Below are 23,546 nucleotides of genomic sequence, written 5' to 3' on the forward strand. Positions count from 1 at the left end.
TCGAAGTTTAACTTTAATGCTACTTAAGGAGAAATTTGGTTAAAATGTTGACTGTTTGGAGGTAAAAACAAGTAGGACTAAGGGGGAAAAGAACAGTCATTAAGTGTTCTGTGGACGTGAATAGATCTCAATGCAGATAACTCTAGAGCTTAATAAGTAGTGCCTCTTTTTGCTGAGTTATGGCAGGATCTCTGTGGAGGCTCATCCTTTTTTGCTTGAATCTGCTGAGCCTGTGCAGTTTGCTCATTTGGCACCGCTGCATAGCACACCTGTTCCAAGGCCAGTGTGAAATGATCTCAGTCCTTACCAATATAAACACGCTACCAGATCCAATTAATAAACCGCTGTTTGTTAGCCGCTTGGCTCTGTCCCAGGTTAAACTTGGAAACATCGACAAGACAAGAACAAATCTACTGAGGAGAGAAACCAGTGGGGGCCCACTGTGTGTGCTTGAGGGAAGTGTTTTTTATAGATGGCATACAGCGAGACTGTGTGTGTGTGTGTGTGTGTGTGTGTGTGTGTTAGAGAGGCAGAGTTTCTTTGTATTTGTACACCTTGTAAATTTTTTGTTCATTGCAAACACAAATGCCCAAGCCTGGACTGGATTTCATTTCCCTGGGTGTTAGGGGCCACTTCTTTTGTGTCCTTTGAAGGCCACTGGAATGAAACTGTCTGAATAAAAAAATACAGTGTAGGCAATGATTGGACTGCTTCTATATTTCACAGACTCAGAAGTTTGTGTCACTTTTACAAGGTATACAAAAGTCTATCACAGTTGTCAAAAGAAGAGCCCTGCAAGCTACAGTTCAAAATCTTCCTGTTTGTCAATTTCTGTGCCAGAAAAGTAATTTCACAGTAAATGTTTTGTTTTCTGTCAGCTTTATACCAGAGTAGCACACTGGGATGTGACTTAGACCGGCCTCTCTGCTTGATTTCAGTTGTAACAGTCTTATATGCCGCTACACATAAACTTCTTTGTCCCATGAGCTAGTTCATTCAAAATAAGAGGCTTAACATGGTTAAAAAAGAGAAACTGTTTTCCCATTACTCTGCCATGTTCCTTTTTTTCGTAAGAGCAATGGGAATAGCTGTGTCATATACAATATTTAAAGCTTGACGTGCTGCACAGTGCAAACAGAGCTGGACAGACATGCGGACTTGGGCCAGCAGCAGCTGCTTTGATGTATAGCATTAATCAATGGCACAGTTGGCCAGCTTCAAATGATTAATGGTGGTCTTATGGGACATTCCACATTAGTCTTGATTAAAGACTTCAATAGCACTGTCTGGGGGACGAAGGTGCTGTTTGTGTGCGAGAGAGTGAGAGTATCAAAGATGTGCATGTTGGCCCACTTACAAAAGTTTTCTACATTTAGTATTATGATTTCTGGTTTCTAAGGCCCATTATTGTTTGAAATAGTTTTATGCTAGTGCTGATCATGATATCCCTTATTTTCATTTAAAGAGATACTGTGGCCATAAGTGACAATTATGGGATAGAGGTAAATGCTAAAACTTAAAATCCGAAAACTAACTCAGTACTGTCAGTTAAACAGCAAACAGCAATAAAGTCAGCTTATATTAGCCACCATAAGCTACTCATCATACTAGACCAAGTAAGCCTGTAGAAGCAAATCCTCTGTGTGTACTGAACTAAGAAACAGTGTGTTTTATTGTTGATTAGTTGGACTGCCTCTATATTTCACAGACTCAGAAGTTTAACTTTTCATTTGTAAGAGGAAGAATGTGTTATAAATTGTGCTATCCCGCCTAACATGTTTGGTTTGGACAAACACCCACACCTAGACCGCTTCACAAAGGTGGTCTGCTCTTAAGCGGAGAAAGCATCTTCAACCACGTCCAGTTCCCTTTGATTTCAATTTCAACCTTCCTTGGGGTGATGATTGTGCAGTGGATTAGACACATGCCTGTAGTCTGAGAGACCCGGGTTCAATTCCCCACTGTGAAGCAAGACGCTTAACCCCTTGTTGCTCCAGAGGAGTGCGACGTCTGATATGTATATATAGCAATTGTAAGCCGCTTTGGATAAAATTGTCAGCTAAGTGTAATAAATGGATGACTGAGAATATTCACAAATATGCTTCTTTATATTCCAACGTTTCTATTTTGACCCCTGAGCTAACAAGGCTGAGAGTAGTTTACTTTATATGGATATATCTTGAGGACAAAAGATTTGAGGGAGGCAAAACTAAGTTAACATTTGAGAGTGCACAGAGAGTGATCCCGATAATTCTCGCACTTGATTCCAAGTGTGCTCTCTTAAATATCTCCAACTGTTTTGGCAGCTTGCCAACATTTTTTAACTAGCAAGCTGCATCAGGACACATCCATGTCCGGACATTAGGATCCTGTCTTTTTCAAAATCCGAACAAGAAAAAAGTCAACTTTTGAATACATGGTTCATCTGTAACTGTCAGATGATTATTGGGCAAAACATATGATTTACATGTTTTATGCCCATATGCATTTTCGCTTAGCTTACAATTTCAGTTATTATGGGCGTATGGATCTACACTGTAGATTAAAGTACAGCCAAATTCTGGTAATCTAACTGATCCTGTTACCATCCAAATTATTAAAACCGGTAGGCCTATGTCAGATTTGTGCCACACCTATTCTGAAAAGACAAACATCCATCACAGCCCATAATAATTTTATTTTATTTTTCTTTGCTTGTTTGTTTGTGTGAACCATTTGTTTTTATAATCCTACATTGAGTTGGATCATATTACAGTAAATCTAAACACCCCAAATCAGAGAGCAGCATTCAGCTCAGAAATGACAATGAGCCTCATTCATAAAGGTTTTTCTTATAATAGTTCTAATAATTTTCACTGTTAAAATGATTTATAAAAACAGAAAAAGAAGAAATAAGAAAACGCAACATCTGGTTCAGAAAATCACTCTAGAAATAGAAGGTAACACGAAGCTAGCGCAGCCGCTATGATATATAGCTAGTAACTACTTTTAAATTAATTTGACTTTAAAAATCAATGCCATAATGGCTTTAAAACGAGATCATTCATTCACTAGATCATCAGCGCTCAAAATTGTTTTGTGCTTACTCAGATCTTTTGTCATCCTTATACTTTCATAACGTTAAGGCATACAAGATGTATTTATTGCGTGTTGCTTCAATCCTGTTCATGTACACTGTTTTTAATAAAAAAATGTTCAGCTTTTCTCCTTGAAACACAATGAGCTGGATGAATTAATAGTCTAACTAGTGCTCTGCACAAGACCCTGCATTTCCCAGTGAGAACATTTCCTTTCATTCTTCTGTGGCAGGAAAGAAAAGAGGAAAGAGCCCTTTTGGAACACATGACATCATTATTATTTTTGACAAAAAAAAATAAAAAATGCCCATAGCAACATACTCAGTGTGTTTTCTATGGGAAAGAAGATGCACCTCATTTCAATAACACAGCTGACAATGCCAAGACCTCTCTCTATGTGTGGTACCACAGAGGAGATGTATTATTACCAAGTCTGTTCAGTGAGGAAGAGCTCGGGCCGCTCAAGGAGAGATTCCAGGTTTCCTTTGCACTTTAATTGGATCTGTCAAGAGTATGAGATAAGTTGAACTGTATGCGGTTCCGTCATTCAGCTGTGCTTTTTATGTGGAAAAGAATTGGCTGTTGGTTGTTTGGCCGTCAACTCTGATGCCTAATCTAGGTTGTGAAAAGGAGCTTTTATATGTAACTAGTCAGTAATGATGGGTTTCCATGCAGTCTAAATAAACCTGTGCTCACCTATGACTAGCATGAGGTCAGGAAATAGATGGATGCTGGATATTGAGGAGCAGCAAACTTCACAACTTTGGCAGTCTTCTTCTTCTGCTCCTTCCTCTTGCACTAACTCTACCATCACTCCCATTTCCTCTGTTCCTGCATGTCAACGATCAAGTTGATGTTGATGCTCTCTTCCTGTCACGTCTTGCTGTTTGTCTGTCTATATCCAGGTTTTTTCAACCCCCCTTATCTCTTCCTACCCCCTCCTCCCACGCTCTCCCCATGCATGCTTGTGTTTTCACTGAGCAGCTCTTCTGTCACCATGCAACCTGAGACCCTGTCAAAGCCACCGGTGAGGGAATGTTGGACCTCAGGCTGCTGCTTGGTGCCAACACATGTGTACCCAGACTTTGGTGCCAAGTCTCTGTGTGACTTTCTGTTGGATGCCAAGGCATTTTGTTCTGCCTGTCACAATCAATTCAGGCATTATTACAAGGTTAAACACCAGTCACCTACAAGCAAGGGGTTTCTATTAGCTTCTTTTTCTTCACTTTGGTTCATTGTGGATGCCAATTATGAGACAGTATAACAGAGTAAACTGATACTTTGTATATCATATTTTTGCCCCCCGATTGCAGTGCAAGAAGAACATGCTACTGCAGACAACAGAAAACTGACCCCTCTCATATTAATTAAATATTAACTATTAATTTATAAATAGTATAACGCACATAACCTCCGGTTAAATGGAGAGATGTCATTTTTACATTTTGGTTCTTGTACATAATAAACAAATGAGTGATAACTTAGTTAGCTTTAGTGATGCTGTTTGATGGATTTTGTTACCTTTGGACCATGTCAGGGTACGTGTTTCCCCTCTGTTTGCAGTGTTTGTGCTAAGCTAACCGGCTGCTGGCTGTAGCCTTATATTCAACACACAGATATGAGAGTCTTCTCATCGAACTCTCTGTCAGAAAGCAAATAAGTGTGTCACTCAAAACATCAAACTTTTACTTTTAATGAGACCACTGTGTTGCCACAGGGGGGAGTGCCAACTCAGAGCGCTCAGGCAAAAAAGAAAAACGCAGAGCTGTTGAACCTCACTCAGCTTTTGCTGCAATGCAACGCAACATCATTGGGCTACATAATGCATTGACCGATCAAATACATGCAATGCGCACATTCTTGGTACTGCAACATGAAGCGTACATTTCTACTGTTGACGTGGTGATTGTCGCGACAGAGGATAAAATTATTGTTGCTGTTCAGCGTCTGGCTTTACCTGCTGCTGGCATTTTGTCAGTGTCAGGCTGGGAAATAAAATCCTCTTTAGTACTGTGCGCATGTGTGCAGAGATGACTATTGAAAAACACACATACTAAGAAGAGATCTGGAGCACACTGTTATAGTGTGAGCTTTTACACATCATGTTTGTTTATTGAGCATTGATCTGATTGTGAATTTCACTTCTTTTTCACCGATGACATTGTAGTCGCACTTTGCCTCCTACCATCTTTAATTAGTTGGCTAAAGAGTTTGTGGATAATGCAAAGCGTCCTTGGGGAAAGTTGCCCAGTCTTGAAGGACAATAAGAAGGAAAAAAGAGAGAGAGAGCGGTCTTAGGTGTTGCTTGGGGAAAAGATTAGAATGGTAGTTTTTTGACCTGTGGGATCAGAGCCAAGCACCAGAGCCAAGCTACCTCAGAGTCTTGCATAGTGTAAAGTTTTTTTCTCTTTAAGTCTGTCCCTGTCTTTGGTTCACTTTCTCTTTTCCTCTCTAGTTCCCTAATAGTGTGATTGATTTTATTTTCCAGACCTAGAGATCTCAGGGGAAGATCAGTGTTAAGCCAGTGTATTTTTTATTTTTTTATTTTTTTATTTTTTTGACAAAGCGATAGTTTAAGTAGTTTTGACCTTGAAGAAAATCACGTACTTCTGACCTGTAATAAAGCACAATGTTATTCACATATTTATGTGATTATGAAACTGGAATCCACTTTATTACTTTATTACTATCCACTTTTATTAGAATATGCTTATGTCAATACAACTTCCTAAAACTGTAGTTGCAGTGCAGCAGATGAAATAATGTTTAAGGAATAGTTTTGCCAAAACTGTTTTCCAGTTATTGCCCTAATTTTGCTTTCAGTGAAACATTTAAATACATTAATGCACTAATGCAGTATGGCAGCATATAGCATCATCTTTTTGTTCACTGCTACAGACCTATTTTTACGGGCCTGCAGTAGTAGAGGGGATTGCGAGGATGTTGTCACAGCACTTAGCCAGTATGGTCAGGTTGTGTTATGTGTTTTTTGTGTTTCCCTCTCTCTGTGTATGTTCATTTCTCATTCATGCGAGGGAACATTGAGTGGAGCATCTCCCAATTTTAACTGCTTTTAACCTTACATATACTGTTCAGGGAGTGGGTCACTTGTCGAAGGTGCTAGCTAGCAGAACAATTAGGATCCTGTGAGCGTTAAGTGATTTTCAGTTTTGTTTCTGAGCACTTAACGGAGAGTAAGGGCCTCCAAATGGGAGCACAGAGGCGATTTATTTGCAGCCTGAAACTCCTTAAAAGGCTACAGCTCTTTTATGTTTTAAATTAGACTGTGATATACTCAGTATGGTGTCAATGGAGTGAACTATTGCCTTGGTGTAGGTGAGTAGAAAATCTATTATCTGCGTTGGAGTTTTTGATATGGTGGAGTGGGGCTACAGATGTTGATGGTGCATAATATCCATATTTATTCTGGGCATCATTTATCTGCATCAGCGGGAAACAAATCCTGGAGAGTGTGGTACATGAAAGATGACATTACCGTACTGTACAAAGATTTCTCAAGATAATAAAATGCATGTGTGAACTGTACATTATAATGCACTTTTATGCATTTGTCTATGACAAGATGCAGCCATTAGTGTAAAATCTGCCATCAAATTACAGTTCCTAGGCTGGGGGAATCAGCCGAGTGTATCATAATCGTGTTTCACACAAAACCTCCCAAAACTCTTAGCCATAAAAGCTTGATATAAAAGCTTTAATGAGAAATCCTTTTCAAAGTAGAAATTGCTTTGTGTGTGATTAACATCCTCTATATCGCAGCACGGCACAGAGAATGGGTCATTTGTAGTGGACCCATGAGAAATACAGACTGTTCTTCCTGAGACAGCACAGCTTAGCAGCTGTTACACACTCTCAGTGGTGTTTATCTGATATGGTTAATGCCTGCAATATTGCTCACCATGCTAGCAGCCCATACAGGTGATATAAGATACAGATTATAGGGATTATTGATATTGCTCCTGAGCTAGTCTGCAGCATTTTAGGTTGCTGTTGTCATGTATGTTCCATAGCCATGCAGGTGAAAGTCTGCTCTCTAAATCACATATGTGTTTCCACTAAACATAATAAACACATATTAACAGGCAATGCATGCACAGCAGCCTTTCAGAACTCTGGCAGGTCAGACACTGTAGGTTTCAGCACCGTATGACTAACAGCTTTATCAGTGAACAAAAGCTTTGCATTCATCAGTTCAAAAGGTCAGAGGTGTTTACATACTGGACACATGCATGCACACACATACACGCTGTATACACACATGCACATGAGAGGAAGTGTGTGTTCACAATAAATCCAGATGTGCCTTGGAAAATAACGTAAAGAGGAAGTGCATAATATGACATCACTGATAGAGGGGAAGTTTTTGCTGCAAGTTGAACTTGACAACATAGGGGCAACAGCATAATTAATTCACAGGCTGTGTGTGTAAACACTGAAGCCAGTGGGAACTTTGTTCTGTGGACAGAAATACAGTAACATGCTGTTGCTGATTTGTTTGAGAAACAAATCTGCAGAGAGGCAGATAAATGTGTTCTTTTGGAACAAAAACAGGAAATCTACAAGAAAATTGTAAAAAAAACAAAAAACAAAACAATAAATCATAATAATAATTCATATTCATATCTGTGAAATGTGTTTTACATGGCTTAACTGGTAAAAGTATAGAAAATCATACCAGTTTTATTTTGCAGTTTAGATCATTGTTTAGTGGATTGTGATGTTTTGCTCCCCAAAGTAATTGTTGAGATCTGGGAACACAACGACATTAGTTTGACTGTATAAAAAACATGATCAGGCAAATGATCAGACAGCTGTACAATCATCTAAACCATTTTATTTGGAGTAAAACTGAAAGTAATCCTTAATTGCACTGTAAAATTGTGAATGCACAAACAGGGCAAATACAGTGGATCAAAGCTTAATTAGATGTCAGTCTGTAATAATAATAATAATAATAATCCTTATTTGTAGAGCACTTTTCAAAAACAAGTTACAAAGTGCTTTAACAAGTGTAAAGAATAATACAAAAAAAAGATAAGAGCATGAAAATTTAATATAAAATTAGTAAAATACAATAAAATAAAAGGGATAAAATAAAGTCAAATAAGATCGGGAAAAGCTCTCCTATAAAAGTATGTTTTAAGAAGGGACTTAAAAGAGTTCACTGACTCAGCCGACCTGATTTCCTCGGGCAGGCTGTTCCAGAGCCTCGGGGCCCTGACAGCAAACGCTCTGTCCCCTTTAGTTTTCAGTCGAGACTCTGGAACAGACAACAGACCTCTGCCCGAGGATCTCAAGGTACGTGCTGGTGCGTATGGGACTAAAAGGTCAGAAATATAACAAGGCGAGAGGCCATGAAGAGCTTTAAAAGTGATCAATAGAATTTAAAGTCAATTCTAAAACATACTGGTAGCCAGTGTAATGAAGCTAAAATAGGAGTAATGTGGTCATATTTCTTTGTTCTGGTTAAAAGCCTGGCAGCTGAGTTCTGGACAGCCTGGAGTCGATCAATAGATTTTTGGGTTAAACAGGTGAAAAGGCTGTTGCAATAATCCAGGCGTGATGAGATGAAGGCGTGTAAAATGGTCTCGGTGTCCTTAAAAGTTAACATAGATCGAATTTTAGCTATATTTCTAAGTTGATAAAAACATGATTGAACAAGCTTTGTGGTGTGCTGCTCGAAATTTAAATTACTATCAAACCAAACACCAAGGTTCTTTGCCACAGGCTTAATGTGATTTACTAGGGAACCAGCAGATGGCAGTATTTGATTTGCCATCTGCTGGGACCCGATGACCAGGATTTCTGTTTTGTCTGAGTTCAGCTGGAGGAAATTATTTGACATCCATTTTTTAACTTCACAAAGGCAGTTGTTAAGTGAACTCAGCATTCCAGGGTCTGTGGATCTGACGGGCAAGTATATTTGTGTGTCATCAGCATAAATATGAAAAGAAATGCCATGTTTATGGATAATATGTCCAAGGGGAAGCAGATACAAGGAAAACAAAATGGGTCCTAAGACCGACCCCTGAGGCACACCATATTTAACTGGACAGAATGAAGAGACATAGTTGTTTACAGACACACAAAACTTCCTATTTGACAGGTAGGATGAAAACCATTCTAGGGCCGTACCAGAGATCCCCACCCAGTGCCTCAGTCTGTCTAACATGATGAACTGTGATAGATGTTTGATTTTAAAGATTCAGTGCGTAATATTTAGGAGGATCTATTGACAGAAATGCAATATACATAACTATATTTTCAGTGGTGTATTAAGACCTTACATAATGAACCATTATGTTTTTATTAGTTTGAATGAGCTATTTCTATTTATATACACCGCGTCCCCTTTCATGGAAGTTGAAGAAGTAGCAATAGTTGTTGTCTTGTTTGTTAAAAGTAAGAAGAGAAGAGAAAATATGACAAATGGAGGACCCCACATATTATTTAGCACAAGAGCCGACAGAGCGTGTCAGCCGCCATAGCTTCTCCCCTATGCACTTGCAAAGGGAGGAGTGAGCGGTGAGTGAGTCATTGGTTGCAGTTCGCATTCCCAGATCTCAGCAATTAATTTGGTGAGTACAATGTTATTGTGACCAGACCTACCAGACAATATGGCAGTACAGTGACCTGTGCAGCATGTAATGTCTGAGCTTTTTTGTAATCCTTTTACAGACTGCATTCAGAGACCACTGGCTTTATGACTTATGTATGCTGTGGTCAGCAGGTAGATAAAAGTAGGGCAGTACTGACATACTGCAGACTACTCACACTGGCCATAGCTATCAGTGAAATATCAAGTGCCTTACTGCTAGAAACCCAAAATCAGAGCTCTGATAAACTTCAAAGCACTTTGTTGTTTTACCACCCGGAGCCTGTCCAATAATTGACATCTCCTGCTCAATACCCAGCCTCCATGACGACTCGCTTTACACTGCATCAGCATCACTGACAGATTGCTCACCCTGATCCTTGTGTTAAAATGATACATCAGTGCCAAGTGAAAGTTTCCATCTCCAACATGTTTGCAAGGTAATGGGGTGGAGAATGACAGATTGTATGCTATTATCTTATTGGAGAATCATCGCAGCATCAGTGAAAGTGTAAAGAGAGGGTTTAATGACGTGAGACGTTTTTTAAGAGGAGGGAAAGAATGCTCCATGGGGTCTGGAGAGCTGATGGTCTGGGATGTGTGCAGTCAGTGGAGCGACAGCGTGCTATATTAAAGCAGTTGCCTTATGCGGCACAAGTGCTCCTTACAGTTCGAAGTGTAAAGTTGCCTGTGTGTCATCTTCTAGGATTTCAAAAAGGAGCAAACGTGTGGATAGGCGGGAATGTAGGAGAGCAGGAGATGATTCATGTTGATATGCACCAGTTGTTTAATGTTTTTTTTGCAGGAAGAAAGAAATGACGGCGTAAGACAAAAATAAAAAGAGATGGGAAGAAAAATGAAAGACAAAAAACATCTTTAATATTGTTTTTTTCTGCTGAGCTCTTAATTGCATATTTCCCCTGAAGACAAAAAAAAGTATGGCTGAACAATGAGGCTGCCCAGGGGAGTCACCATAGATTAATTGGACAGATAGGAACCCTCTGACATTAACATTTATGCATTTGTTTACTCTTTTTCAATGAATAATAATAGGCCACCTCCCTTGAAGATCCCTAGTCACTCATTAGTTCCGGTGTGTAGCTTGTTATGGATGGGAATATTGAAGCAGCAAAAGCAAAAAAAAAAAACGTTCATCTCAGTACCGGGCAGACAAAAACTATTTCTAGAGGTTGTTTAGAATACTTCTTCCTCACAAACTTTTAATGAAGATTTGATGCAACTGCACACACACTTGTTATCTGTGTGTCGGCTTTAGTATGCAGAAGAACATTAGAGAGGTGTAAACAGCCTTTTGTATTCTGTTTGGCACACATGCAAATAATCAATCTTTTGGGCAAATTGTGCAAACGATGCATTTTACTGTGTGATATGTTTTCAGTATTTTGTTCGTAGTGATTGATTTTGGAAGATGCATCAATCAAACAATTTTTCATGCATATTAGCTATACACCATTTTCAATGAGTTAATTCTTCTTCTCTTATCACTCCACTATTTGAAGTATAAAGCTTAATAAATAAACTCTGTGAGATGTGTATTTCAGGTTTGACTCTTCCACTGGCGCTGTTAGCAAGCTGAAAGATGTTGTTACCTATTTTGGGAAAACGCTATTTATTGAGGTCAGTTTGCTGTAAGCTTTGAGAACATTTTGAAAAAGCAATACTTTGCCATTGCTTCCTGTAGTTGATGACCCAGATTAAGTATAGATCTTTCAGTTATTATTAGTATTTATCTGGTCAGCACCCTTTAGGTCAACTGATAGATTGCGTGTACCATGTATAAGTCCTTACCGCAGCAGCCCGGGTTCTAGTCCAGCCCGTGGCCCTTTGCTGTATGTCATCTCCTCTCTCTCCCACATTTGCTGTCTCTCTTAAGCTGTTCCTATCAAATAAAGGCAAAAAGTGGCAAAAAATAATAATAGTATAAAAAGTATTTTTCCAAGTAGTAAGTAGTAATGATGCATGAGGAAAACTACACACATATTTTCCCTTAAGGACAATAATCCGAAAGCAGACAGCTTGCTCTGATATCATTATTTTGTATTGTAAAGAAGAATATTCAATAAATCAGCAACAGTATACATAATACACAAACAGGTTTTCCTTATTTTATTTTATTTTTTTCATCCACGCATTTACCACTCACAAGATACATAATACCATTAAGCGAAAGCGTAATAAATTAAAAGAAAATAAAAGAATGAAATCCAAATAATGAAATCAACAACAATAAACAAAACCATAAAATAATAATGCATTAAAATTGTTTGTTTAGTACTCTGCCCAACACAATTGTTGGCAATACAAATAGGCTCATTAGATTAAGTTCAAGGAGGTAAGTAACTCAACGTAAGCAATAATAGTAATACCATCTCTTATTATCTGTGGAACCTCTTAAAGCAAACCATTTCTAAATGCAAAAAAAGACATGAAATTCTTAAAAGCCAAGAGCAGGGTGATGGTGGATTTGGACTTTTCCTTAGTGATTGAAGATAATCAGTACAAGATACCACAATAGATTGATCGAGCATGCTTTCATTGCTCTGCTATCAAGAGCATATTTTTCTAACAGCTTTCCATATAAAGAGTTTATGGCTCACTACTTGTTTGTGGTAGTGATGTTGCCTCCAGGCATTTTGAGCTCGTACCATCATCGTCCGGTGCCCAGAAATATTCTGCGCTGCTGTGTTAGAGTAATAACGAATTCAAACACTCCTTTAGCCGCACATTTCACATTCACAACGGTCTAATGTTTAGCTGTGAAAGCATGGAGTATTAATTACAACAGCCTCAGTGGTGCAATATGTAGGGAGGATATAAACGCCAGAGGCTAATTTTGCACAAGATGGGCAGGTTGATCTCGCGTTATAACAGCTGGCCATACCCACAGAGAAGTTAGATGACTGGATTCACGTACAGGGTTCATTCTTACTGTACTGTAGATGAGCGCATTTTCCCTCCCGCTGATTTGACAAACTATTCCCTTTAAAGGGTGTGGGGGGAATATGACATCATTCTCTTTGTACAGTTATGAGGAAAAATATGTTTAGTGTGGGAATCGTTTTGTGGTGTTAAATATTCCGGGCGTGTAGGCCAGCAGCTATGAAACACTTCATTCTTGGACAGCTTTGCAGCACCTTGCTGCCATTAGCTGTGGTGGTTGCTATTTAGCTCACAACCGAGGGAAATAACCACATTGATATAGCTTCAGTCCACGTTGCAATGTTTCACGTCCACCTGACGTGGAAAAGCTTGGGTCTTGACACCACGGCATTTTTAATCCTTGTTTTGAACCTGCGGCCTTGCCTTTTACTCAAATTTTTGTTATCAATTCTTAAGAATTTTTAAGACTTGATGGTAGTAAAAAGCAGTGCCAGTAACAAGCAATGGGGCAGTGAAATGAAGAAATATCTGGAAGCATAAAAGATAAGGTTACCTTCACCGTGCGAAAGAAAATAAAAGCCTGGAGATGTAAAGATGTGTCAAAGGGAGAAGCCATATCCACAGGAAAGAAATTACCTCCTGTGATCTGTGAGTTCTTGAGACTCTCACATACTAGAAAAATCTCTTAAAAACTGATGCACAATCCCACGCTATGGATACCTTCCTATATCTGAAGGCATTTATCTTATACAGTAATACAGTTACCTTTCACTGTGTGCTGTAAAGTGATCAGGAGAGTGGTACAATCCAATGTCAGTACCTGCAGTACATCAGCGTTATCAAAATGTTCCTTTTTAGATAGATGCTGTCTATTTCGCCACAGTGACTGACCATCAGAAGCCTCCCATCCCCCCCAAGGAGAAAAATCGCTTGACCTCACTGTCACTTGCTATCATTTCCTCTTATTACTTCCTGTCAACACCTATATATATATATATTTTATTTATCTTTCATGTGGCCTACAGTCTTCATTGGTAACAGGTAAAGCAGTCATGAAGGAGATCTTATGGTCAGTGATGTAGCTCGAACAGGAAAAAGTGATTTGAATATATTATCAGGCATTTCTGTTTTCACATGAATCCCTGTGATTTTATTCAGTTTAGAGACAGCCTCCCCTAGCTGTATCGCTATACCATGATTCATCATTCACAGCTGCTTTCTAGCACAGAGTGCCTTGTTTCTCCCTCTGTGGTTTGTTTTACTGATGCGATGACTTCATTCGCCTTGGGCACCGCATCACACATGAAGCTTTGAAGCTGGAGGTGAAGGACACAGACAGAGAATGTTGTTTGACTGAGTGTACCCTCTTGGTGATTGAACAGCAAAAATTCAGGTTTTCATTTGAAGCTGAACTGAATGTCTACTACAAAGCAAGTTATAATGTTCTTACTTGCCACTGTAGCTTATAAATTGACCACACATAGATTGAGTCATTGGTATATTTGTATCTGCAGGGCCATTATAAGTCTTTAATCTCTAAAAACAACTTGGTAGAAGTGACTGTTTGTCGTTTAACAATTTGGTTTTCTTCATTTCTTCTTATTTTGGGAAAAGTGTCGTCATCTGGACCTTTGTGAACTCACTCAGAATGATTTAAAAAGTGAACGAGCTGCTGTCTCTGTGACTTCTATCTAAGCAAAGAGGGATCTTGACTCATTAAGGAGCTATCTTTGCTTTGGTCAGTCAATATTTAAATAGGCTCGGCCCATCAGCCTGTTTGTTTGATATTGGTCTGCTGCCTGCTGGATCGTTTATATTGGAAAATTTTAGTCTGCTCTCTCATTAGTGTGAGTTTTTAGACTCAGGCGCTCGGTCAGTTGGTCGGTCGGTCCACCATTTCGGTTCAGAAAGAAGAATCTTGACAAGTATAGGATGAATTGCCGTTAACGTTTGTACATACATTCATGGGCCTCTGAGGGTGTACCCTAATGACCGACCTAATGACCTGTAGCACTGTAGTGAGTTTGGCATATTTGGTTTTGAGGGAAATATCTTATTGGATGGATTGCCATGAAATATTGTAGGCTACAGAAGTTCAGTGTCCCCAGGGAAGAATTGTAATCACTTTGGCGATCCTCTGACTATTGTATCTAGTGCCACCAGCTGATTTCCAGTTTTTCAGTGAAATATTTTCCACATTTTCTTGATGGACTGACTAGAATTTGGTGCCAACATTCGTTATTCCCGGAGGATAAATCTATCTGACTAAGAAACTCCCCTGTCTTTTCCACTTGTGGTTCAGTGTGAAATGTCTCAACTATTTCATGGATTGCATGACTTTTTTTTGTTTTGTTTTTACACATATTCATGTTCCCCAGTGGATATAATGTTATAACTTTGGTGTTTCCTTGACGTTTTATCGATCATCAGGTCAAATTTAAAATTCCTCCTCTATTTTGATTTCCGTCCAAATACCTAAAGATACATGTCACTGCCATCAGCCTCAACTGTACTTTATGTTTAGTGCTAATTAGAAAATGTTAGCATGCTAACATGCTAAACTAAATGGTGAACATGGTAAACATACATACTAAACATTAGAGTGTCAACATTGTCATTGCAAGCATGTTAGCATGCTGATGTTAGCATTTAGCTGAAATACATTTAGCATTTAGCCTAAATACAGTCTCACAGAGCTGTGAGGCTTGACACCTTCAATTTCAGGGAGACCATTTGAGGAAAATATACAAAATATCACAAAAATATACTGGGAAGCCTGCTACCGAATTGAGAATGTAGTTAAAGTGATAAAAAGAAAACCCATGAAGAACAGATTAATTTTATGACTTGCTGTGTTTTCAAAAGCTACAGTTATATGACTGTTACCAGGAGAAGCACAAGTATACACGAGTAATCTTTTACAAAGCCAGAGAGGTAGAGTGAAGGAAGGCACTCCTCTAATTCTGCAGTTCAGGGCATTTTTCTGTTTTGCTCCCTGCACTCCTCCCAGCTTCATCTCTGTCTCTCCCTAGTTTTCTCTGGCTTTGTACACCCGCTGCAGCCAAGCCTAAGCTGAAGGGACATTGAGCTGTATGTAAATCAATTTGGAACGCGTCCGTATGTGGAAATAGAATTAGACTTGTCAACCACACCTCTTTAGTTCCTCCTCTCTTCTTCATCTCTCTCTCCTTCTGTAGTAGTCTGCTCTTTTTTAAGTTAAGCGTACAGTACCATAAGTAGCAGCTATAGGAAGGCTTAGGGTTAGGCTCGTGGGGTTGAGGGGATTAAAAGAAATCACTGAAGTTAGCAGTCTTCAAAGGAAGCAGAGAGACTGCAAGAGGAGCCATATTTCTCTCAAATGGTTTCATGCTCAAGGGGCTTTGTGTAATGGTGAATTATTACATGAGGCACGGAGACACATATATGTAAATGAGGCTTGGCGCTTTAAATTTGCACAGAATATTGTACTCTCTGTGGATGCCTGAGAAAAGGATGATATTAAAAACACTGATTCATGTAAACAACGGGTGACACATCCAGTTTCGGCTTCATCCATTATGCTTTTGTAGTGAGTCTGTGTCTGCTAGGTTTGATTTGTTCTTTTCAGATAAAACTCATCAAAACACGTCTTTTGGTTCAGCAACAACACTTGTATTTGCTATAAATTCCAGATATGAAAGAAAGTCATATCTGACAGGTTTGTTTTTTTATGCAGCATAGAAAGGAAGAGGGATTTTGTATGGTCCACTGTAATAAGTTTTTCTACTGTGTTCTTCTTTGTATGGTGCCTGCATTGTGCTAGTCAGAACTCTGGCCTTGCATTGATTGTTGTGTAAGATATATGTCAACAATCCACTTGTGTCAAGAGATGGAAAGGGAACAGGAACATATGTTCATCTGAGACATCAGGGAGCAAAGGGTTGAAAGGTCAACAAAGAATCCCAACCATGAACTTAAGTGGGTTTTCCAAATAGTAAGTCAATCTCCTAAATATGGTCAAACAATATAATCGCAGACAACATACTTGGCTCTGAAGGAAAGTGTAGAAAGCTATTCATCTGGCTTTTAGAAACAATCAATTATTCATGCTGTAAATTAATTTTCAGAGAAATTTAATTAATTCTGTGGAGCAGTTTGTAAGAGGCTGAGTAAAAGAGACGGAAGATTATTTTTTAAGACAAATAACATAATTTTCCGCCTCCCTGATGTGCTATTAAAGAGCCCCTCATTCATCACAATTAACCTGGGCGACTATTAGTGAATCGTTAATTAGATGTTAGACTGTGTCTAATGAATCGCAACACACACTTAGGAGCATTGAATCAATGGTTATTTACTTGAGCAATTATAAGTTTATAGTTTAGCATTTTTGAAAAAGAAACATACGGTATATAATAACGAGCAGTAAAATATCAAAAAGATGCTACAACTGCAGTTTTAGAATAAATTTACAGTTTGAGGCTGATACCATCATTTTCCTCATGTGGGGTTAAAAAAGAAAGTAATTTTGCACATCCATCAGGAGCTCTACATTTCTGTTCCATTCATCCATTTCACCACCTGTCTCGTATGACATACTCGAGAAAGACTGAAAGCAGCACTTGGAGAATTCACACAGGGTTTCTGGGGAGAACTGAGACAATTTTCAGACCAATTCAAATTGCATTTGATTGGCTGCGTGGCCCTCTTGACAAAAATGGGATGATGGAGTTGGGTTGTTGTTGCTAAGAAAGGAGGTGTAATCACAAATATGGAAGTATTCTGGTATTCAGAGAGAAACCTCTATTGCCGCGGTTTACCAGAAAAACATGACCGACACGTCTTAGGTGCAGCGAGGATGACATTTTCTATCGGCTCTCAATGAAAATGTCAAATTCAAATGTTTTTTTGAATGCACTCAGGAGAAAGTAAAACCAAGGCCTTTTTTTAAAGGTTGGTAGCCATTTCCAATAGCTCAGATTTATTTCTGTGTACTGGGACAGTAAAAAGGCAAAGAGGGAAACATTAGAGCAGTAGAGAAATGGAAACCATGGACATCTGATCATCAAGAGGGTCATTTTCAGACGTGTAAAATACACACAGCTTAAAGGTAACCAGCGAGGGCAGAAGAAACACACAGTAAACATTCATGGCCTCATAAACTCTGTGTACCCTTGCCAAGGAGTTGATTACAGGCAGAGTCCATCATGTAAAACCTGCAGCTTTAATACAAATGTGTCTCAGTACCAGGGGCTCACGCTGCCCTAAGCTGGCTCTCCAAACATGTCCTCAAAACATAGCACGGGAGCATTTGCTTGGAATTACCACTCACGTGACACAAATCCCATCTTTACTGCAAACATATTCTGCATTAGAGCATTTTGAATTTGCCCTCTTTTCAACAAAAACACCCCATAGTGTTGTGTTGGTGGAAGTGCCTGTATATCAGTGGCACTTTTTAAACAGTGCTTTTGCAAGTTAAGAGTAAAGACATGTGTTTGGGGATTTTCCATTAAGCGTGCGCTTCCCTCTGATGTGTCATCCATTTTTAATGATGGGCTCTTTAAAGTGATTACTGGCCGCTGGCTTATCAGATTTGGTTTAGAGCTTGCTAATGGCATGATAAGGCACATTAAAGCGATAATAAGTATTTAATGAAGTTAAATGTGGTCAGGCTCAAGCCACGGAGGATTCATCTTTTTTTTAAGCAGGTCATAAAATATGAACTTTAAATGTACAGATGATACAGAAGAAGATATTAGATGGTCCTGAAGTATGAAAAAAAAAAAGTACAATGTTTGCTTAATTCACTCTCATCTAATTCTGGTTTGTGGTACATGCAAGCTGTGTGGGATGGCAGATCACTTGAATGATTCCCACTGTGATTTGGACAAACACTGCGTTCCAGTTTTGAAATCCTCTCCATCTCCTCTTCTGTCTTTATGAATCCCATGTTTTTTTGCAGAACAAAAGCCAATGTGTGATACTTTTCGGAAATGTTCTGTGTTGTGTTATGTACCTGACATGCAGACTTACACTGACATTTTTTCATTGAATTCACTTTAGGCCATGGTAGTTGTGTGTTTTTTTATTTTTGGACAGGAATCTTAAATCATGTCACATACAGAGTTGAAGAAAAAACATCACTTTTCTGCATTTTTTGGACTTGCTGTTACCTTCTCTTGCTAGTACTCTGTCTCTTTCTCATACACACATTCACACACATCTTGAGATCATCCTGCCTGATGTTTGCGTGATTATGCATCTGCAAAAGATGGGTGTTCCTGCTGGTCCTTTGCCAATGCTTGGGGTGGGGCTCACTGTGTCCATCTGCTCATGGCCCTAGGAGGAAAACCTCCACACACACACAGACTACATTTAAAATATGTCCACATACATATGCACAGAAACACACATGCATAAAATAATTACCGCAGGGATTCAACTCAATCACGCTGAATGCCAGGGGATTCAAGGACACGTACAAATCACCTAGTAAATTCACAGAAAATCAAGTCTCTGCTAGCCCCAGAATACTAAACATTTCATCCACATTATCCCCCAAATCCTTACAAGCAACACAGAATCTACATAAAAAGTCAGCTAAGGTTTGAGTTTTCTAAGTAGTCTTAAAACGCAATAACCAATTCAGGTTTGCAGTGTTGAAAAAATACCAGGGTGTTTGATGTGTCTCTTTCTTCCTTTTTTGTTGTTGTTCTGTTCTTAGGGGTCTTTTTGCAAGCCATTACACTGAGACACATTACCTGGAGGATGGAAGTGCAGTCACCGGTGCTCACAACTTCACGGTACGGTGGCACTCAAGTGCTTTTGACATTTATGGTCGAGTTCACGTGCAGTCGCGCTGTAAAAGCAGACCCTTTAAAAGTGTTCACTTAAACAGATGTTTTCTTCCTAGGATCAGTATTATAGTTGATAATTTACATTATGTGTTAACTTAAACTCAACTTTAGGTTTAAAATTGGATTGTGTTTTATAGTTTTTGAATCACTAAAGTGTGACCCAGTGTGTATTTGAAAGCCTCTGGCTGTTGCTGTCTATCCTGTGGCCTACTTGATGATAAGCTGTGTTTTTATGCTTGGTGTTTTTCAGCCAACACTTCCATCAGGATTTTATTATGGAATCCCCTTTTAGCAGCTGATCTATTCACGACTACTTGTTTTATTGTGTGCGCTAGCTGTGTAAAGCAAAGTGCCTGCCACTCTTTGCGGAAATGAAGAAAAGATTGATGTTCATTTCAAATTTCAAGAAATAAAAATAACAATCTGTATTTATAGAGCACTTTTCAAAAGCCACATTACATAAAGTGCTTCACAAAGGCAGAAAAATAAAGCAGACACGTCATAAAATCACCAAGTACTTATCAAGGCCACTCACTGTAACACTTAAGTGGTTGAAGACAGTTTGTGGCTAACAAAAGAAAACCCTTGCAGAATTGATTCGTTATTGTACTGTATGATGAAGGTATTTTTACGGCGGTAAGTTTGGTAGAAGGAGGGTTTCACTGCTCAACAACAGGTAGGCATTTTTGTCAGCCAGTGTAGAGGAAGGCTATCATTTGTGTGGTGTTGCAAAAACTGTGGCTTTAAAAAGGGGTTCTCTCTCGTTCAACATAGTTAACATACTCATGCACTTTTGAGGCCAAGTTGGATTGAATTTATTGTTTAATTGAACTGCAGTGAGGACAGTTTGACAGGTCGCTTACAGCTCGGAGGAGAAATGTTTGATAATTCAGCAGTGACTGACAAGTCTATTTCTCGCAGTTATGCAAACAGCGTTTTGCACTCTCTCTCTCCCTCTTTAACACCTTTAATTTTGAGTGGGAGGATGTTACAAGCATTGCATCAGACTGTCAAATAGACCTACTGTATTGTCTTAGATAAGCCCCACACAGCTGCACACTTTCAGTACCTGCTGTCACTGAACTCAGCAGTCAGCCATGTGTTGAACAGGGATCAGTGGAAAGACATGTACTGTAAATAAGCTCCGCCAGTGTGTGAATTCCCGGATAAGACAAAAGAATCAGTGAAAGTATAATGACGCTGCTGCTCCTCTAGCATACAAGTCAACACCTAGAAAATAAACCTAAGCCGGAACGGTAAATCGAGATTAATTAACGCCTTAACAAATAGCAGCTTTGCATTGGGTCAGGAAACATTTTTCAAAGCCACAGAACTTTAATCTTTTGGTAGAGATCTCAAAGTTTCTAAAGATGCTATATCTGTCTGGCTGAATTTATGGGGAATAAAAAAGGACTGGGTTTAAATATTTCACTGAATTTAAACAGCATATAGCTTTAAAGAAGAGTCAGAACAAGCAGCATACATATAATACTGTCACACCGTGTGAAATAAAATGATTTTTCCAGCCATAAACCTTCTTAAGGGTAAATAAAACAGGAAAGCTGGGTATTAAGGGGCTAACCAAGATGTATTCCATCTCTGTTCTGCTTTTTGTAGCTTCAGGAAATCTTCTAAAAATGAGCGTATGACTAAATATTTAACTTTGAATGCATTTAGCTACTTTAAAAGTCACCGACACATTGAGGATAACTGAGGAAGACAATCACTATTGCTGCCTGATGTATTCTTCTATGAAAGGTGAAGTAATCTAGGTCAAGCATAGCCTAAGCACAGAGCCTTTGTAGCTGCTCTACTTTTATACTTAATGCTATGAATCTCATTCCATCACCACCTGGCTCAGTAACTTGTACTGTACAATAGAAATTGTTGGAAACCTCAAGTATTTCCACCCGGACTTAAATATTGGGGATGAGAAATGGTTAGCATAGTGACTAATGGCAGTTGATTTAAGAGGACTGGAGTTCTGCATGACACTAAATGGAGGTCTGTATTCCCTCTTAATGAGAATAACTTCCTCTGCTCTCCTTGTGCTCAGACAACAGTGTTTTCACTGTGTCTGAGGAACCTTAAATGTCCGCTTTTCCTTCTACTAGACTGCTCCAGTGGAGTAATGAAAGAAAAACAATTACCATATTACTGTCATTTTCCATCCGTGTCAGGTTTCCTGCTTCTCCCTTCAACTGTGTATGTTGCATTAAGTTAAAAAAAGGCCTGTTTGTATGTGGAAGGATAGGATGAAAGACTGTTCTGCAGAGCATGCCCATTTCAAAGAACATAACGGCATCAGCACAGTCGCCCCGTATCGTGTCTTCTTTTGCTCTTTTGATGTCAGCTAAGAGCAGTGACAAGCAGTTGTTTTTTTTTTTTTTTTTAAATATAATACATTTTTAATTATATTACTCAGTGGTTGAAGCTGCCGTCTTTCCCGCTTTTTTTAATTGAACAATTTATCCCTTTTAGAATAACTGCTACTACCACGGTGAAGTGCAGGCGCACCCAAACTCTGATGTCACCCTCAGCACCTGCTCAGGCCTTCGGTAAGAAACATAACGATCATTTTGTTTTCAAGCAGCAGCTCAACACTGCCATTTAAGTGCTATCTGACACTGCAATGTTTATATTTACTTAAGTCACTCTGCACAGCAGCCCATCACTCTTAAGCCGTTAAAGCACGCTGTCGGTAAGTTGGTGTGTGACTCGCAGGAATAGGAGATAATGACACACCTCATCGTTTTTGTCCACAGAGGCATCCGGTAAATATCTCCACTCATTTTGGCAGTAACTAACTTATTGCTGTTACTAATGACCAACCACAATTGCAGGGTTTTCAAGAAAATGTATAGTTTGCCATGACAACCTTTTGATCAATGCTGCTAATGACAAAAAACGTTGTCAACAATTTCTGGAAATTATTATTGATCATCCGAAATGGGAGAGCAAGAATGCATATGCGTATGCATAAAAGAAGGCTGATGTATAGTAATACTGAACTCATTTGTGAATTTGAAAGAGATTTTGTGCATAAAGGCTTGTGTTTAGAAAGTCTGTGTAGCTTGGCCCCATTTCAAAAATAAATGTGTAAAAGTGGGCTTGTAGGAGCAGCTACCTCAGTTGTCGCATATGCCATTGGAGAGAGCCACATTCAGTCAAATTCCAGATTTGAGAGATTGGTTATGCTTTGAGGCTTTGTATTTCAAACTTCCACTACTGTCTCTGCAGAGGCTTCATTGCGCTTGAAAACAAGACATTTATCATTGAGCCGGTGTCTGGCAATGTCACCGGGGCCCACTTCATCTACCGAGTGGAAGAACTCGGACTGACCCCAGGAGCCTGTGGCCACGGCTTCAACATGTCCTCTGTTGCCCCTGAAAACAACATCCGAAGCCCCTTTCAATCCTTCCACACGAGGGTGAGATTAGTATGTTGTTTTTCTATTGCAAAGCTTGTGTTTGAACTGTGATATCCTTTAGTCTCTAAGATATATTGTCATCAATTTTAGCATTTTTTTGGTAGTTTTAATTATCAAATATTTCTGAAGGGTAAGACAAACATTCACTTGATGAATGATAAATGGGCGTTTGACCCAACAAACTGGCAAGCAGAATATTTTGGGTAAGTTCCCAGAAGGTGTTGCCTTGGGCTTGACACATTTTATCTGCTTTTAGAGCCCAAAGTCGAGGGCCCATGTAGGTTTGGCCAATGATTTACAGCATGGAGCAGGTGCAGCATCCATCTGCCTCTATTCCAAAGCATTAAAAACTCCCTTTGAGTCAGGAAGTGAAACTTACCAACATACAGTACTTAATGACCCCTGAGTAATATCTGGGCTTTGCGTTTTTAGGAAGAGCATCAGTTCTACCTCAACAGACAGGACACTGGGGAAAAACAGCTACCCAGGCTATTTCCAAAGTTAACAAAATTCACCTACCAGCTCCTCTATAGCTCACTATTTAACAATTTAAATCTTGTTTGTTTTATCCCTACAAAACAGAGATGTAAAAAAGACAATGTTTTTTTTACAGTGGGGGGTTATGCGACTCCAAGAAATAGTCCGATACATAACTTGTGTTTTTGTACGAATAGAATATTCGT

The 23,546-nt window shown here is 39.1% G+C and overlaps 1 protein-coding gene across 3 annotated transcripts in view; it reads left to right on the plus strand.

The window, feature by feature from the left end:
- adam12b (ADAM metallopeptidase domain 12b) overlaps positions 1-23,546 on the plus strand; it is an 86,710-nt gene that overhangs the window by 17,516 nt on the left and 45,648 nt on the right. For all 3 annotated transcript variants that reach the window (XM_038737641.1, XM_038737642.1, XM_038737643.1), the window contains 3 exons: positions 19,301-19,379; positions 21,915-21,991; positions 22,674-22,863. In XM_038737641.1, the coding sequence (XP_038593569.1) occupies positions 19,301-19,379; positions 21,915-21,991; positions 22,674-22,863 (346 nt within the window). The remainder of the gene's footprint in view (positions 1-19,300; positions 19,380-21,914; positions 21,992-22,673; positions 22,864-23,546) is intronic.

The sequence above is a fragment of the Micropterus salmoides genome, unplaced genomic scaffold, assembly GCF_014851395.1.
Source record: "Micropterus salmoides isolate LMB-PRFRI ecotype aquatic unplaced genomic scaffold, ASM1485139v1 Ms_hic_scaffold_22, whole genome shotgun sequence".
Taxonomy (NCBI): domain Eukaryota; kingdom Metazoa; phylum Chordata; class Actinopteri; order Centrarchiformes; family Centrarchidae; genus Micropterus; species Micropterus salmoides.